Source organism: Oreochromis niloticus, linkage group LG16 (genome assembly GCF_001858045.2).
Source record: "Oreochromis niloticus isolate F11D_XX linkage group LG16, O_niloticus_UMD_NMBU, whole genome shotgun sequence".
In the NCBI taxonomy this organism is placed as follows: Eukaryota; Metazoa; Chordata; class Actinopteri; order Cichliformes; family Cichlidae; genus Oreochromis; species Oreochromis niloticus.
In genome coordinates this window covers 2714420-2731284 of record NC_031987.2, presented here as the reverse complement: position 1 = coordinate 2731284, position 16865 = coordinate 2714420, and the positions used below count along the sequence as shown (strand labels likewise).

Genomic DNA, 16865 nt, shown 5'->3' with positions numbered 1-16865 from the left:
GGTTTTCGGGGGTTGGCAGTTCCAAGGAAGCCCTTCACATACAGTGTGTACACGAAGAACAATCACAAGTCAAGGGAACAAAAAGCAGCTGCCAGGGCACCAATAATAGCTATGACTGAACAATACCTTGCCAAGCAGACACACACACTCACACGTCCACAAACTGGCAACCACTCATAATAGGAAATCCTAATTACAATGGTTTACAGTGCTGATTAAAACTACTAATAATAACTGCTAATAATTACAGCATGCCAGACCTGCAATGGGAAGGAGGTTGGAGCAATTACACACCCAGTCAGTCAATGACTGTTTCGCAGTCAGTCAGCGAGTCAACCAGGCTGGCTGACGGCCTCTCAAACACAGCAACAGCCACAAAAACCATCAGCACATGACAGCGACGCTTCCGCCGGGTCGGCCGGAGGACTCGGGACGCCAGGCTACGTCTGACTGCCCGGTGTGGGCGACCTCGAGCCTCAGATTCCCGTTCTTGATCAGCTGTTGTAGTCCGTCCATCTCAGGGTTTGAATTGCTGTCTGTTGATTGACGTGCCCCACCCACTCGCCCCCTCCGGTGTCAATCGCATGATTTTTGAAAGTAACTTGTAACTTTTGAAGATTACTGCATTAGAAAGGAATCCTTATTGTCCCAGTATCGCCCCCAGAGGCAACTCCTCAGTTACCTTTGTGTTCCCCAAAATACTCACATCTTCTTCAGCGTGTAAAGAGAAGCTCTCCGTAAATATGTCATTGAGGAGGGCGTCCACTCACTACGCAGCTGCAGGATTAGATACACTCCACTTTGCAGCATGCATCTGCAGAGCATTAGGGATTTCACTTTTGTCCCTTTGTTAGAAGGAAAGGAGCGGGAAACATATCTAACAGCAACAGAACGCTTATTAGAAAAATTAGTAACCAATTACTTGGACTGTAAAACACATTTATTACAATGAAAAAGTAATCCGAGTACTCTAACACACATCGCTGTTCACTGCAGACCAGGTTACTGCAGTCAGTCTGTTGGTTTGTGTATTCAGTACTGCACTTTCCTGAATGTGGGTTTGATTCACGTCCAGTTTTTCCAGCTAAAATAATAAAAAACATCATTAGTGCTTAAAGAGAGAGGCGGCAGTACTCCTGCCATTCTTCACTGAAGCAGGAGTACTCATACTTCTGTTGAGGTATTCAGCTGTTGTACTCATACATCTGGTAAAAGCTGAAGTACTCCTTCAACTTCTTTACTCAAGTAAAAGTGTAAAAGTACACGCTGTGAAATGTACTTAAAGTTTAAAGTAGCTCTTTGGACATTTCTAACAGCTATTTTTGTGCAAAGCTAACCGACTCACATCTTTCACATTAGTCACACGTAACTAGCTCTGATAATCGACACACCAGGAGACGGCACGTATGCCAGACTCAGCCCACTCTGATCTTCAGTGGGCTGGATCAGTCAAACTTAACTACACATTTATTTTTAATGTTGGAAGTGCAGAAAAGGCTCGGCCACGTCATTGCCAGGACTGTCATGTAAGTATAAAACAAAGTTCTTGTTAATTCACAGAAAACTTTATTTTTTAAACTCTGAAGAGAAAATAGAAATTCCTCTGCTGGACAGTTAAAAAAAACTTTTCTGTCATTTAACTATTTAACTATCACTTATTTACTTTGGTTAGTGTGAAACGTCATGGTGGAAGTCTTTAACATCAAAAGCTGCAACACTTATGAAAACACGGTTACATTTCCAACATTTATCTTTTCCTTCACGCTCTCCAAATCAGTCCCATGGGCCAGGTTGGTGTCTTTGACGGGGCGATTCTGGCCCCTGGACCTTATGTTTGACACCCCTGCCCTGAAGGGTGAAGCAGAATGAAGAAAAGTAGAAACACCGGTGGGATTTTCCCACAAATATGAGGTGAAGCTCACAAACCTGAGAGGTTCAATACTTCCTGCCTCTGGCTAACAGGCGGGTTTGTTTGGAGCTGCGCTGGATTAGGAAGCACTGCTGAGTCAGACTCTGCTTCCACCCATACATCACACACTTCTGATATACCGAGTACACCAGCTCCTCCTGCATTTAACAGATTTAACATGTTTAAGCTGAATCAGACGATCAGTTCTGTTAGAAACGGAAACTTTGGTCTTGTGATAATTTCCAGGTGCTCAGCTTCTGTCTAATGACCTGCTCAGCCGGGTCATCGTCACCGGGACACCGTTGATTTTGTTGCTTGGAGGTGGGAAACAACAAAGAACAAATTACTGTACCTGAGCAGAATTTTCAGGTGTTAATCTTTCTGACAGTTTTTTCCATCTTTACACAAATATCTGAGCTTTCTGCTCCTCACGTCCTCAGAACAGGCTTGTTACATTTTATTTGACATCATGGCACGTCTTCAAACATCAGTGATATGACTCAAAATGGAGGGAATGATCCCACGGAAAAGACCGTCCTGTGGGTGTATCCGTCACTGCGGTGTAACGTTGACTTACTTTTGCTTAACTTCAGCGACACGTTTGATCCGGGCGCTGAGAAGAGTCCAGAGGTGCACTGCAATTAATCTCTTAAACTAATCCGAGTTCTAACATGCATTAAAACAAAACACCAGCACCTGCACAGACACTACAATCAGAATATTGGACACACACACACACACACTCAGCAGATCCATACTGAACCTTGGCAGTGACTCAAGAGAATTTAATTACTTCCCTTCGCTCTCTTCCCATTGGCCAACAGGTCTGGGATATTCTAATTACGCCCTGCCTGATAAAACGCTTCCTTGGCCTCTGTGTCTCATTACTGCTAACTTCTCTGAGCCACAGTCCAGCACCTATAGTGTCTGACAAATAAGAAACCACCTTACGCTACACACGGCCACTAAATACTTATTAAGCCGAGGGAAGTGACCTCGCAGCGCGCCGGCAACACGCCAGAGAAACTAGGAAAACTTTGCGCAGTAATCAGCGCTCCTTATCTCCTTTTTCTAATTGATAATTAGTCTTACATTAATTTGTGGCCATCTATCTCTTATCACAAAAGTACAATTTATCAGCTGCTTAAACGATGGACTAAATTGGGTTGGCAATGTTAATGATTCACCTTGCAGGGTACGGGGGACACGAGGGAAATAATTTCTCCTGACTCATATTTAATTAACCTCAGCAGATGTGCTCGGCATGCATTGTGTCTTAAAGAGAAGTAAAGTATGACATCGTTGACCAGATGTGTTCAAAAATGAATACTTTAATGCAAAAAAGGAGAAGTTATATACAAAATATAAAAAAGTTGGAAAACAATGACAGAATTGTTACATTATAAAATGAGATTTGACTTTTTTATATATTCGAGCATTGTGATAAAGCATGTTATACTTCTAGGTAACAGAGGTTATTAGTTGGTTCCTTCATACACCGATCTCTTTAAAAGGAGAACCAGGAGTAGCAGGAACCCTTCGTACAGAAGATTCTAGCGAGTACCTTCAGCTTGTGCAACTTGCTAAAGACCAAAGAGCCCTGCAGGATGCTGGATGCGTTAGCCACGCTGTGCAGAGTCGCCAGTTTAAAACTGCTCGTGCAGTTTAAACAACACGAGGAGGAAAAAAGCGATCGAAGCTCTGCAGCGTACCCGTGGCAACAAAAGCCAAACATCCTGTGGCTCTGGTCCGATTCAACATCATCAACTAGCATTAAAAAAAGAAACATGTAAAAATAAATGCTTGTGAAGAGTTACATATGTGGAAACTGTGTAATGAGATAGATACGCCTTCATGCAACGTGTCACATTTTTCAAATACTGTATGTTTAAAAGCTTCTCCAGGCGCTGACCCAGCATTCAGGTACACACAGCGGGGGAGACTCCTGACATGTTTGGCATGAAAATCCTTCACGTGTTCTCAAAAGGATCATTTTCTCAGGTCCTGCACGCTCACTCTGTAACATCATCAACATCATCAGCGACGGAGAAAATGATCTGAGGGGACGCGAGTTGTTTTAGTGTTTCTGCTCTAAACCTGGCAGGTGATTTGTTCATCAGTCTCTGAAAATGTGCTTTATTACTTGATTTGGAAGTCTGATTTTCACACTGGTGAAACGTGACAACACAAAAGGAGAAATAATTATGAATACTTCACAAAGTCACTACATTCACTCCTGCAACCCTCCTCTTCCTACAGCACAACTAATGCTGCACAAATTGCACTGCATTTACCTCTCTGACCATTTTTTCAACAGTTTCCTTTTCATATTTATTCTGAAATATTACACATTCCTATCATTTCTCTCTTTATTTCCCTCTTTTTCTTTTCTACCTGTTCCTCACATCTTTCCCTACCTTTCCTTAACCTCCCTTTATCCAACTCTTGATACACAAAAACCTTTCTGATAAAATCTACACGTTACATTCTTTTGCAATAATCTCGACATTAACGTTAGCGGACCTTCAGCCTCGGCCACACAGAGAATCGCAGTCCACCCGATACCGAGATGTCATTTTAAACATTTAATCTCCAGTGAAAGTAATACTGCTGAGCTTTGTGGTGTGAAACACAGATGTTATGCAAGGCTTTAACTCTTAGTCACACTTAACTGATGGTTTTGCTAAGTGGCAAAATGGATCTGCATTATGGTGCGGCGCTGACAGCACTCTGAAGCTCACTTCATGTTCGAGCAGTGATGCCTACACCGTCGGGTCACTGAAACGTCCTTCAAATTCAAAGCAGAGCGCACGGCGCAGAGTAACACAGTGAAAGCGACCTCTATCCCCGCTCTGCAAAAAGCTGCCCAAAAAAGAAAATCCTCTGTGTCCGGTTTACTCGACGGTGTGGAAAAGCAGAGCTTAAACAGCTCCACCTGTGGAACACCTGGTTACCTTGATTACCCCGACTGTGTTATTGTCGTCCTGCCTTTTCCAGAGCTTCTTGCAGGTAGTAGGAAAGTGAAATCACTCCACACAGGTGGATGTGTCTGTAAAATGCAAGCTGCTCATACATTCGTGTGGAGGTCTTTTTAAATAAAGCGACCATTCAAAGATAATTTCCAGTTCTGCTAAAATGAGATATTTCGTACTTCTTAAGCTGCTTCAAAACGCAGCAACAGGGTCAAACAAACGCGGAGCAGACGTGGGCTCCGCCTCGTCCTGCACCAAACAGCGAGGACAGATCATTCATATAGTGGTATTCAGTGTGATTTACACGTATCAATAACTCTTTTTGATAACACAGGATATGATCAGATTACTCTTGTGCTGGTATTAGTGGCATGATCCCTGATTGGTCACTTTAGACATTGGCCGGCCTCTAAACGAGTAGTTTTGTTTATCTGGAGGAATAAACCGTTCCAGAGTGCTGATTGGAGCGCTGTAATGACTTTGTGTTGCAGCAGCCATTACTAAGAGAGGAAAGAAGTAATGTTTTGGAAAAGCGGAGGCGCTGCAGTCCCATCTTTGCCCACAGAAACGGTCGGATCTCAAGAATAAATACGCTTTCATTACACAAACATAATAAAGTGTTATTCATATCTGCATGAACCTCCATCTACAGTCAGCGTTAGCGCGTTACTTTAGGTTGCATTTGTGGATATTTTTCTTTATCCTGCTGGAGCAGCGGCTGTGAATGTTAATTTAAATGGATCCAATTACCTCTGCAGCCCTGACAGATTCTTACAAGAGACAACTTAATCAGAGTACAGTGAAAAGTAAAAACCTGCTAATTTTAAACTCTCCGAAGATTCAAAGCAATTTAAATGACTTCAAACAACAAGACATTACGCATCCTCCACTCTGTAATTAACCTCCTTTACCTTACCGTACACTCCTACCAGCACACACTGTTTGATAATGACGGGGATTCGGATCATCGCATTATGAGGTTTTAACTCTGCTTCAGTGGCGAGCTAAACGCAGGAAAGCTCAGAATACGAAGACGTCGACTTTGTGCTTGTTTTCATGTCAGGACTCGATGTGTCTGCACAGCTGCAGTCACGCCGTCTTCTGCTTTGGGTTTGTTTGCTGTTGCCGTCCTCCTCCCTCCCGAGTAAAGCCACGCTGGTCTGTACCGAGCTCCCACTGGTGCCTGTATCCAATCAAACGTATTCTTAAAAGTTACAGCGGGCTGTGCCGGATTACTCGAGTACAGCGGCAGAATTTTATTCATTATTTAGGCAGGAAGAAGCATTTTAGAGCATTTACCTGGAATGGGCTTCATCCACCAATCGGCCCTACCTGTAACCCCCAACCCCAGTTCCACGTGTCATCGTGTCGTACCGCAGTCCCCGAAGAGGCGGGGTGGGAGATGGGGGCACGTCCTGCCGCAGGGGCCCTCTCTGCTGAGAGCTAGAGAACAACCTTTGATCAAAGAACAGCAAAACACTCCGAGATGCAAAAGAAGGAGGAGTCAGACGAGAGGGAAGACATACTTAAACAGAGACGAATATGAACGGCAGTAATATGAAGCATGATCACATCTGCAATATGATCGACGCTGAACCCCAAAACTGCAGTTCCTGCGATCGGGCTAATTTCCCTGACACGTGTGCAGGGTGATGTTTTGTTTAAACGTATTAAGGCTTAAATTTCAGGGCGTAGCCGCTTTGAGTGACAGGTGGATGATGATGATGGAGGCAGGTGTAGGTAGCGGCCGTCTACTGGAGGCTGTTGGTGTCTTTAATGTTGTTATCTGTCAAATAATTTGGCTTTCTTTGTGACTATTTGGAGTAACAGGCAGCCTGAGAAGTCTGAGCTCTAGTTTTAGTTTAGCAGGCAACAGCTCATGATCTAGAGCTCCGCCCCCTTGTCCAGGTACGCTGCACTGGAATCACAAAACCAGCACAACAGCATCACGGCGGTACGTACAGTACACATACAGGTCTTGGTATGAGGGTATTTTCCTGCATGTAATTACCTAGGGTGGGGGTAGTAGCCAGGGTCAATGCCTCGAGGGTCTCCTTGCCGTGGGTATGGCTGACCAGGTGGGTAGTTGGGGTAAGATGGGGCAGACTGGGAGGTGGGGTAGGATGGTGCCTGGGAGTATCCCTGCTGGGCGTGCGGAGGCCCCAGGTAGGGACCTGACCACGGCTGCATCGGGTAGTCAGCTGCATCTAACGGACCTCGTCTGGAAAAGAGAATTTTATGCATTTAAGAGAAAGAAATTTGAGAGCACAATCAGACTGAAGCAAAGAAACCGACGGATGTTGCCATTGGCAACGTTGCTTCCTTAACCAGTCAGTCATAAGGCAGACGCAGCCAGTGGCTGCATGGTTCAAAAACTTGTTCTGGGGAAATTCCACGACTGAACTCGTTTATAGTACGAAACGTCCTTTTTTCCAACTGCTGAGAAGTCGCTCAATGAACCAGACCCGGCCAAACACAGGAGGAGGAGTTGGCTCAGAGTTCACTGCTGTGTGACTCCGATGGCTGTGGCAGAAGAAGAGCCGTGATCATTTGTTGCTGTTGTCACATAAAATCAACACAAATACACGAACAAACAAAACAGACAGTGTTATGAAAGGTAATCAGAGGAATAAACAGGAGACCCGAGCACAGACGCAGCGCTAACCTCCCGCTCTGCCCCAGCACCTTCACAATAAAACAAATAATCAACCAACCGCTGGCACCGGCACAGCGCCGTCAGAGTGATGCTCTCTTCACGTACCTCAGCAAAGAGCCTACCAACAGCGACCGCACTGAATCTGAAATATTCAGGAAAACCTGCTGAAAACAATTTGTTGCGGGCGACAGAGGAGAGAGAGGGCGAAGCACGCGCTCAGCTCGCGGCTCATCCCGGCCAAACATCACATAGCAACAGAATATAAGTGACACGTGACAGTTTTAAGTAGGCTAGGGCTCAGTTAACGCAAGCGAAGACACACGCACAGCTGTGGTAATCCAGCCGCGTCCCCTTAATAGATATCGATGTCCTGTGCCGGGGAAAGCGAGTACACAAACACATGTTGTCCACATAGCAAACATTACGAGGTATTAGATTTTATCTCTCCGTCTTTCTGTCTCTTTCATTTGTCTGCACGCATCTCTCCATCTACTGCAGGATATCCATGCAGTATTCATGTTTATCATATAAATATATCTCACTGAGTGAGATGGACTCTGGAGCTTCTGACCAATCACATAATTCACCTGCTGACCTTTGTGTAATGTACATAAACGCTTGCACAGGTCCTGAGTCCTGGTGGTCTCCATGCTGATGCTTGTGTGTGTGTGTGTGTGTGTGTGTGTGTGTCAGGATGGGTGGTCAGCAGTGGGAAGTGTCTAACTAACTGCATGCCCTTCATGTTTGGGATGTCTTCTTCTGCCCCACCCGACTCCATGGTTAGCATGTTTATGTGTGTTTCAGCGCGCACACACACACACACACACACACACACACCTGTCTTCTTCACCGTACGTCGCTCCGGGTTAGCGTCTCAGCCGGACGGCTCAGATTTCTCTGCTCTTAATGGCCGCAGCCGTTTTGTCTGCTCTTCTTTCTTTCACGTCCGTCTTCTAGCCGTCTGTCCATGTGTCTGTCTGACTCAATGTCTCTCTCTCTCTCTCTCTCTCTTTTTGGACGTTTTATGACTACGAGTCTGCCTGCCCGCCAGGCTGCAGGGCTTGCTGTTCACCCCTGAGCCTGTATACCTGTGCCCCGTATCAGTCAGCCCATCTGTCAGTTAGCGTTTGGCCGCCGGACATGATAACGTCACAGAGGCAGAGATAAGAGCGGTGGAGAGGTAATGGGGAGGTGAAGAGGGCAGGAAGAAAGAGATAAGGAGGGGGGCAAAGTTAAGAGGAAGGTATGGGAGATGAAAAACAAGGATAAGACGAGAGATGAGGAGGATCAAAACAGGAGCTGGAAAACAAGACATCATCTCTAAGATTAAGATGATGAGGATTGATCAACACGCTTACACGATCACTTTACTGTAGTCTGTGTATTTTCTTATTTAGGGGTGGGTGAGGGGAGATTTTAGGCTGTCAAATTAGAGTAATTAGTGTCACTTTTTATCAGAAGCTATCAGCCTCTATTTGCAACAAACCTACACACCGAGAGAAAATCAGATAAAGCAGAAAGGACCAGAGGTGATAAGACAAAGATGGAGTAAATAAGCACAGGTGGAGGGTGCAGGGATTACGCAAATAGTGCCGATGCACAGTAAAAGAATGGAGTATCATGGAATAATCAAGGTACCGCAGAAAAATCAGCTTCACATTTCAGTCTAGAGAGAAAATTCAAATGCTTCCTAAAAGATGGGAATAATTTTTTTTTTTATGTTATAACCAAAATGACAAAACAAGTGCAGGTCGTCTGGATCAGAGGTCCCCAACCTTTTTTGCTCCACAGACCGGTTTAATGTCTCACAATATTTTCACAGACCGGCCTTTAAGGTGTGGTGGATTAATACAACAAAATAAAATGATCCAACCGAGACAAAAACTTGATATTTTGTAAATATAATAATAAATGCGAGTTCACTGTGTAATTGTGTAACTTTATTAGCAGCGTCCTCCTAAAGTGCACCAACAACACTGAGAGTAACATCCTCCTCTCTGCCCTTTAATGCTCTCTGGTCGCTATGGTAACGTGTAAATATTTCTTTCAAAATAAGACACACAACTACAACACAGGAAAAGACCCAGGGAAACAGAGTTAACGATAAAAACCCTGAAAACCAGAAATTTCACACCCGACACTCAACTCTTGCGGCCCGGTACCAAACGACTCACGGACTGGTACCAGGCTGAGGCCCGGGGGTTGGGGACCGCTGGTCTGGATGACACTTGTGTGGTAAAGGGTCATGGTGGCCCCGACTGTTCTGTCCACCAACACTTTGATTCCAACTCTGTAGCTTCTCAGTGGTCCCAGTTATGAAGTACACACTGGTTTGAATGGCTCTGTGCAGCTGTACTGACTGCTTGTGGCCGGCTCACATTTCTATCTCATGCCTCGACCCCAAACCTTTGTTACTCCAGCAGTCGAAGACGGAGCTACTGGAAACCACGAGCGGGGATTTCTGAGGTTTACTTGTATTGGTTTTTGTAAATGAAATTTAAAAACGTAGAACACACAGACTCTTTGTGCTTTAATATAAGAAAAAAGCATCGTTTGACTAAAAGATTCATTCGTTCAAAAACTTACTGACCAGTTACTGAATAACTTGAAAAATAATAACGTGATCCCTAGTGTGTTATGAGAGTTTCCATATTGGGAACGGGGCAGAAATCCAGTGGTAATCTGTAGAGAATCCACTGTAAATCCGGTGGCAAGTTTGGAATTCTCCCTCCAGGAACCCAGTCAGCACCGCGCGGCAGCTGGGGATTAGGGAGCGATGTGGATGGAACCCATTACTAGCATGCATACACACACCCAGTATGAGAACTAAAACACTTATGTAGACATGCACACAGTGAGAACATTTATCATCAACACACGAAAGAGGACAGGCGCGCTGTTTAAATACAGCCCGTAACTCCTAATCACCCCCCTCCCGAACCCCACGCACTCTGGAGGAGGCAAATTGGCACACAGCTGGAGAAGAGTTAAGACCAAATGAGGGGCTGGTGGTCTGTGTGTGTGTGTGTGTGTGTGTGTGTGTGTGTGAGAGAGAGACAGACACAGAACGAGAGAAACAGATGTAATGAATGAGAACAGCTTCCTGGCTCATGCAACAACTAGTTTAACATAATTGAGAGAGTCATCAAACCAAAACGAGGAATTGAAAACATTCCAGGCAGAACAGAAAAGCCAGTGAGCGCTCAGTTTGAAGGGAAATTCAACTATGTAATACCTGTTTAGGGATGACTTCCTTAATGCTGTTATGTGGATAGCGCGCTCACAGTTACACGGGTCACATATTCAAAAGGATAATTGGAAGGATTTCTCTCCGTGTCTGACAGTAATTGAGAGTAATGTGATCCTTAGTAATTCCCCGGTATTTAAGAGATTTCTGATGGATTTCAGGGGAAACAAGGACTTGTTATATGTCATCTGCACCTGCCCCGCTCTCTCATAAACACACACTTTCACTGACTCTTTCTAAAAGGGCTGCTTACAGCTGTTCGGCTGCTGCACACACATGCACAGAGTCATCTATCACGCAGGCCTGCCTCTCAGCAACTTTTAAAAACAGAGACAAGATGCAGCTTTGTGTCACAGCGCATTAAAAAACTCCTGAGAGCCAATGACAGCCCCGGCGCAGATAGATGGCCTCAATATAACCAAACAGCGGAGCACAAACGGCAGCGGCTCGACGAGAGGAGCCACAGACAGAAGCTGAGGTAAAAAATAAATAAAGGCGGGCGGGGAGGCGAAGAGTAATATTTAAAGTAAGCGAAGGAGAAGTGGAGGAAATGAACTAGCGAAGCTTTAATTCAGTTATATCTTTATGAGTCTTTACAGAGCCGAAGCCTCACTTCGTGTCGATATCCACTTGAATGTGATTTGAGATTTTAAGCTGGGGAAGCGCTTCATATTTTCAAATTGCATTCAACAGTGTCAGATTCTTTGTCAGTGAGAGTCATGCTATTTTGACAGTGTGGTAATAAAACAGATTAATAGCTCAAATTGTTCTGCGACTGCTGTCGTAATGTCATTTTGTGAGTCGCGGCGAAAACAGAGCTGCCGTGGTTTAATGTTGCCGGAGTTAAACTAACTTTAACTTTGTTTCATCTTCCTAATGCGATACTTCATTATGAAGCTTTAATCACAGACGCCGCCATCCAAACAATGAGGCAATAAAAGCTTAAGTGGAAAATAATGAAGGGCAGAGAAATATCTTATTATCTAAGGAAGGCAAGAGAAAGACAGTAAAGCCTGTTTATTGGAGGACCGCTGGAGGAAGATACATGATTTCGAGTTGTTTTATTTTTGCCAAATAACATTTAATATTGTTTTAAACTGTTTTAATATGTTTAGATATTGTGAATTAAACGGGCATATTACCCGCCAGTGGGAAGGGAACGTGGCCCAAAGATGTTATACAGCTTCTTCTTCTTTTGTAAGCAAAAAGTGCCAAAAAGCTGCATTTTTTCAGCTGCATATTAACATTATAAGGTTAATGTAGCTGCAGAGTGACCGTGCTGGCTGTGGAGCGTTTTCACTGTAACAAATAATATGGCACATCCACCTTACACATGAAAGCTCCCCAGTTTGAGACTGGGAGGAGTCAGTGAGGCTGTGTAGTCCCAAGCCTGGATTTACACATTTATCCTTTCATTTTACAGTACAGGACAAATAAATAAAAGTTAGTTACGCCTGTCGTAATAAAGGCTGAAGCTCTGACTGCCTGATAATCCTGAAAACTTTTAGGTTTATGTTTCCTTCACATATAAGGCAGTGCCCCTCCCCTCACGCCGATCCACAGGGAGGTCACCGAACACTTAGCTCAACAAGTGCTTTTACATACTTGTGGCATAAATCTGTAAGCACACAAGTGCTTCACAAGCTGATTATTTCACCTGGGGTGAGGTCCTGAGATGTAATTATGAGTTTCTGTCATGCATTGTTAGTTATTCTATGAACAGAGGCACCGAGATGCTGATACAGTACCAGGTGTACTGTGTGCAGTGGCGGGGCTGCAGAGAAAACTGTGAAAAACTTTAAACTATATTTAGGCAAAAGAAGGAATTGTTCAGAGCGACTGGCAGACGTCGTTGTTTGACTAACTAAGACCAAGCGAAGCTGCTGTGTGAGCACACTGCACTGCTGCAGGTGAAGCAGCAGACAGAGACTCTGTGTTTGACTGAGGAGGATGTTTCCCTGCTGTTGGTTCAGCTGTGCCGGTGAATGTCTCTGAGCTGGTCTGAGGGTGACTCCTATACCTCTCTTGACCTCTGACCTCTTGAAGTCACATGACACTCCATCAGTTCCCACCAAACACTTAGAAGATGGGGTCAAAGGCTAAGCAAGGGTACTGTGAACCAGGATTAGGGGGCATACCGTGTTCATAGACATACACTGGAACGTTTGACACCATTTGCTAAAGCTAACAACCAACTGGTTCACGTCTGGGTGACAGAGCAATAAAGCTTTCAGGCGTTTTCATTTTTTTAACACATTTCACTGATAAGTATTAAAAGCTGTCACATGTGGGCCTTTAATATCATTCTAATCACAAAACCCACAAAATCTTTAGTAATTTTTAACCTACAGATTGTAGAGTTTCTACAGTTTTGTATTCTTTATTTTGTTTTGATTTCACTTTCATTTTGCTTTCAGTTTTTATTGTTTGAAAATGTTCGATTTAGTTTAGTTTTATTAAACTAGTATTATTAATATTAGTTTTATTTTTTTTAGAAAATTTTAAAAAACTTTTTAAAAGCAGTGACTCATTCTCGTCCTCATCAGGAAAGTTGTAGTAACATTGTAACCAAACTAACAGAAGCTAAAACGACTAGTTTCCTCTATAGTTTTATTTTATTTTAGTTAAGGTCAAATGATTTCAGTTAGACTTCATGTCTAAAAAAAAAAAAAAAAAAAAAAGACTTCATGTTTGTCACATGTTGAGCTTTTATTTTTATTTAAGTTAACTAAAATAAATAAATAAATAAATGTAGTTAACCAAAAAGTTCTAGCTTCAGTTTCTGGTTTAGTTTAAGTTAACTACAATAATCTTGGTCAGTGACATCATATTTTATAAAAGGTGGGTTACCCAGAAGTGACAAAACACTTTACACAGCCACAAATGACTTTGAAGTGTTTCCAGCTTCTTTGTTATAAAACAACACGTCTTAAAAAAATATACATTTTATAATACATGTTTGAGATAAAACCAGCAGGTCAAAAAATCATCCTACTTCATATCTGCTGCCTAGATGTGATGCAGTGTAAATACAAAGCAACTCTATGACACCTTAAAGGGCAAAACGCCCGAAAAATCGCTCAATCAGCAGAGCAGCTGTCCTCTCAGGTGTTATAATTAAAGGTAAGCTGAGTTAAAAGTCTGCATGAAGCTGCACATCCACCTGGCTGATGTTATTTTCTCACTACACTATTTCTAAAATAAATTAAGCACTGCTTTGACGGTGAGCACGAGAAGAAGAAAACCTAAATATCATCCAGCTTAAAGATGGTTGACTTGATAAGCTCCACCCTGTGGCTACCTACAGGTCAGCATAAATATCGAGATATCAACACAGATGATATGACGTCAGCAGCAGTGTTAAACTGTTTACGCCAATCAGAGGAGACTCTTCTGCGGTAAGATGAAGCTCGATTTGGTGCCATGTTTTCATTATTTATGCCGAGTCTTATTACAAAAACAACCATCAGCATTTGTATTCAAATGTTGCATCGTTCAGTGCATAAAGAGGAGAATAATGCGAACACCCGAGGTAATCGTACTCCACTTTGAACGAGTCGCCGTGGTTTAGTGACCCAAGTCGTCAGGAGGGCAGCTGAATGCAAATACCGAACAAATTTAAGTCAAGAGGTTGAATAAAGAGCTGAAAATGTGCAAAATAAATAAATAAAAAGAAGACATTTTTTCCCCCGGTACCGTTTTATCAACTAAAATGAAAAGTATTTATTTTGTTTCAGGACCTGCCTACTAATTCCACATATTCTGTGAGGACCTCGCATTCGAGCGAAATTTGTATTAAGAGTACCAGCTGACAGTTTACAGGCAGAGAGGAGACCGCCGAGGAATCACATGCTCATCTGTATGCAGAGGAACGAGCAAAGAGCAAAGGACAGAGGGAAGGTAGATGAATGTAGAGAGGATAAGAAACCACGTAAACACAAGACAAAGAGACGCGGCCACAGAGGGCCACGCCAGACAGGAGAGGGAGGGAGAAAACAGGAGGCAAGGGGGAGGGAGAGACATTAACTGTTAAATAATGAGGTATGAAGGACAGGCAGGTTTTCCAAGTTTTAGTCGAGCAGCAGACAAAAGAACAAGGAAAGACCTCACATCTGAAAACTGTAGAAAACAAGTTGCTGGCTTCAAGTACCAGAGGCTGAGGCTTTCAGATGGATGAAACTGAGACAAAAAACATGAAAGGACGGAAGAACGGGGCAGAAACTGAGACGGGGGGAGAAGGGGAAGAAGAAATGTAAGAGAGGAGAGCAGAGGGGGAGGGAGTGATTAGGAATAAGAGAAAAAAGAAAGAATTAAGGCGGAGAAACAAGTGCTGCCCTCCAGAGAGCCAGCATGCTGAAGGTCAGCATCTGCAGAGAATAATGGGACCCACTCTGGGACACGGACACACGGACACACACACACACACACACGCACACACACACACACTCTTACTTCTTCATGTTTCAATGAAACTAAGCACCTTTCAGGGGCTCCGATCTGTCTTTGTCAATAAATTTCTGTCAAGTGTGATTAATCCTCCAGTAAATCATGCATGAATTACATGCCAGTGTAGGAAACTAACATGATTACGTTCCCCCGTGTATGTGTGTATGCACAGATTTAGGAAATATGCCTCGTGTGACTGTGAATGTGAGATAGCGCATAAAGAAATGTACTCATTAGCTGAACTGATAAAAGGGGGGAGCGATAAAAAAGGCAGATGAAATGAGAAGAAATGGCCAGAGCAGGTTAAAAAGAGGGCTAGCAGGGAGCAAGTGAAAGAGTGCCGTAATACACTGAAGCACTTAAAGTAAAAAAAGGATGAGGAAAAAAGAGATGGAGAGAGAGAGGGGATCAAATTAGAGCACAAAAAGTTTTTAAAAAGATGTCTTTGCAAAGAAAAAGAAACAGTAGCGAAAGAAACAGAAATGAGACGAGAAAAGGACAGAGGAGAAAGCCATTAGATGAAAATGAGAGGAACTGAGGGATGAGGGCCTTCCAGATGGTAGGAGACTGTTGCCTCGGAAACACAGAGAGGGCAGAACAATGGGGATTTGGAGTGGTGTTTCGCATCCCATCATAATACGGCCGTGCCATTTGGAAACGGAGCGACAAAACTGCAGCCAAAAATGACAGAGGCTGACAATTTACAGCAGGCGGCTCCTCCGACGAGGAATCTGATCAACAAGTAGAATGTACGATGGGCTGATGGAGCCGGCTGATGATCTCATTCACACCTGACGCTCGCAGACAGACCTCGTGTCATCGGCCGCTTTCTTTCGGACTCGGAGCTTCTGCAGACTCGGAAACACTGGTGACGTGTGGACTCAGAGGTCTCTGTCCAAAGCACAGATGAAACTCATCGGTGGTTTATTTCGTTTCCTGCTCGGGTGTTTTGTCGTGAAGCAGGTGCCATGGAAATACCATTTTACTCTTACTAAATGTAAAAAGCTCCAGATGATTTTCTAAGACGTTTGAGCTACTAATGAAAAGACTGGCAGGCAGAAAACACACATTTATGTGTTTCATACTTTGTCACAGTTTCATCAGATTCTTTATTAGCGTTTTATTTTAAAAACATGTCGATAATCAACATTTCATAGTGACACCAGTCATTTTTTTAACTGTGCGTTTTACAATATAGAGCTTTAAACCACAGTTTCTCTCTATGAATGAAAATAAATGTCAAATTATGAATAGCAGTGTTTTGTTTGTGATTAATTAGGTAACAAAACGGCTTCTAAAAAACACTCTTTAAAAACCTTGGACTCCATGTAATAGGCCAACAACACAGAACAACGAGACTTCTGCAGCTAGTTTTAAAACGAGTGATAGTTTTTCTATATTTACATTAATAATTTCAGAAAAATTATGATATAAAAGCTACATTTATACAGATGTACTGATGTGTGGTAAACAGATCTGTTTACCACACATCAGTACATCTGTATAAATGTAGCACATCTGTATAGCAATATAAACATCTGCATACATAACCTATTTGTACATAATCTGTACATAACTATTCCCACCTTTTATTCTAACCTTATCTGTATATAATCTGCTCTTTGCTTCTGATTA

The 16865-nt window shown here is 43.2% G+C and overlaps 1 protein-coding gene across 3 annotated transcripts in view; it reads right to left on the bottom strand.

The window, feature by feature from the left end:
* Nucleotides 1–3222: 3222 nt before the first annotated feature.
* The window catches only part of pard3bb (par-3 family cell polarity regulator beta b), a 205111-nt gene continuing 191468 nt past the window's right edge, over nucleotides 3223–16865 (bottom strand). For all 3 annotated transcript variants that reach the window (XM_019353172.2, XM_019353170.2, XM_019353171.2), the window contains 3 exons: nucleotides 6893–7102; nucleotides 6181–6324; nucleotides 3223–6064 (listed from right to left, as the gene is read on the bottom strand). In XM_019353172.2, coding sequence (XP_019208717.1) covers nucleotides 6210–6324; nucleotides 6893–7102 — 325 coding nt within the window. In that variant the 3' untranslated portion in view covers nucleotides 3223–6064; nucleotides 6181–6209. The remainder of the gene's footprint in view (nucleotides 6065–6180; nucleotides 6325–6892; nucleotides 7103–16865) is intronic.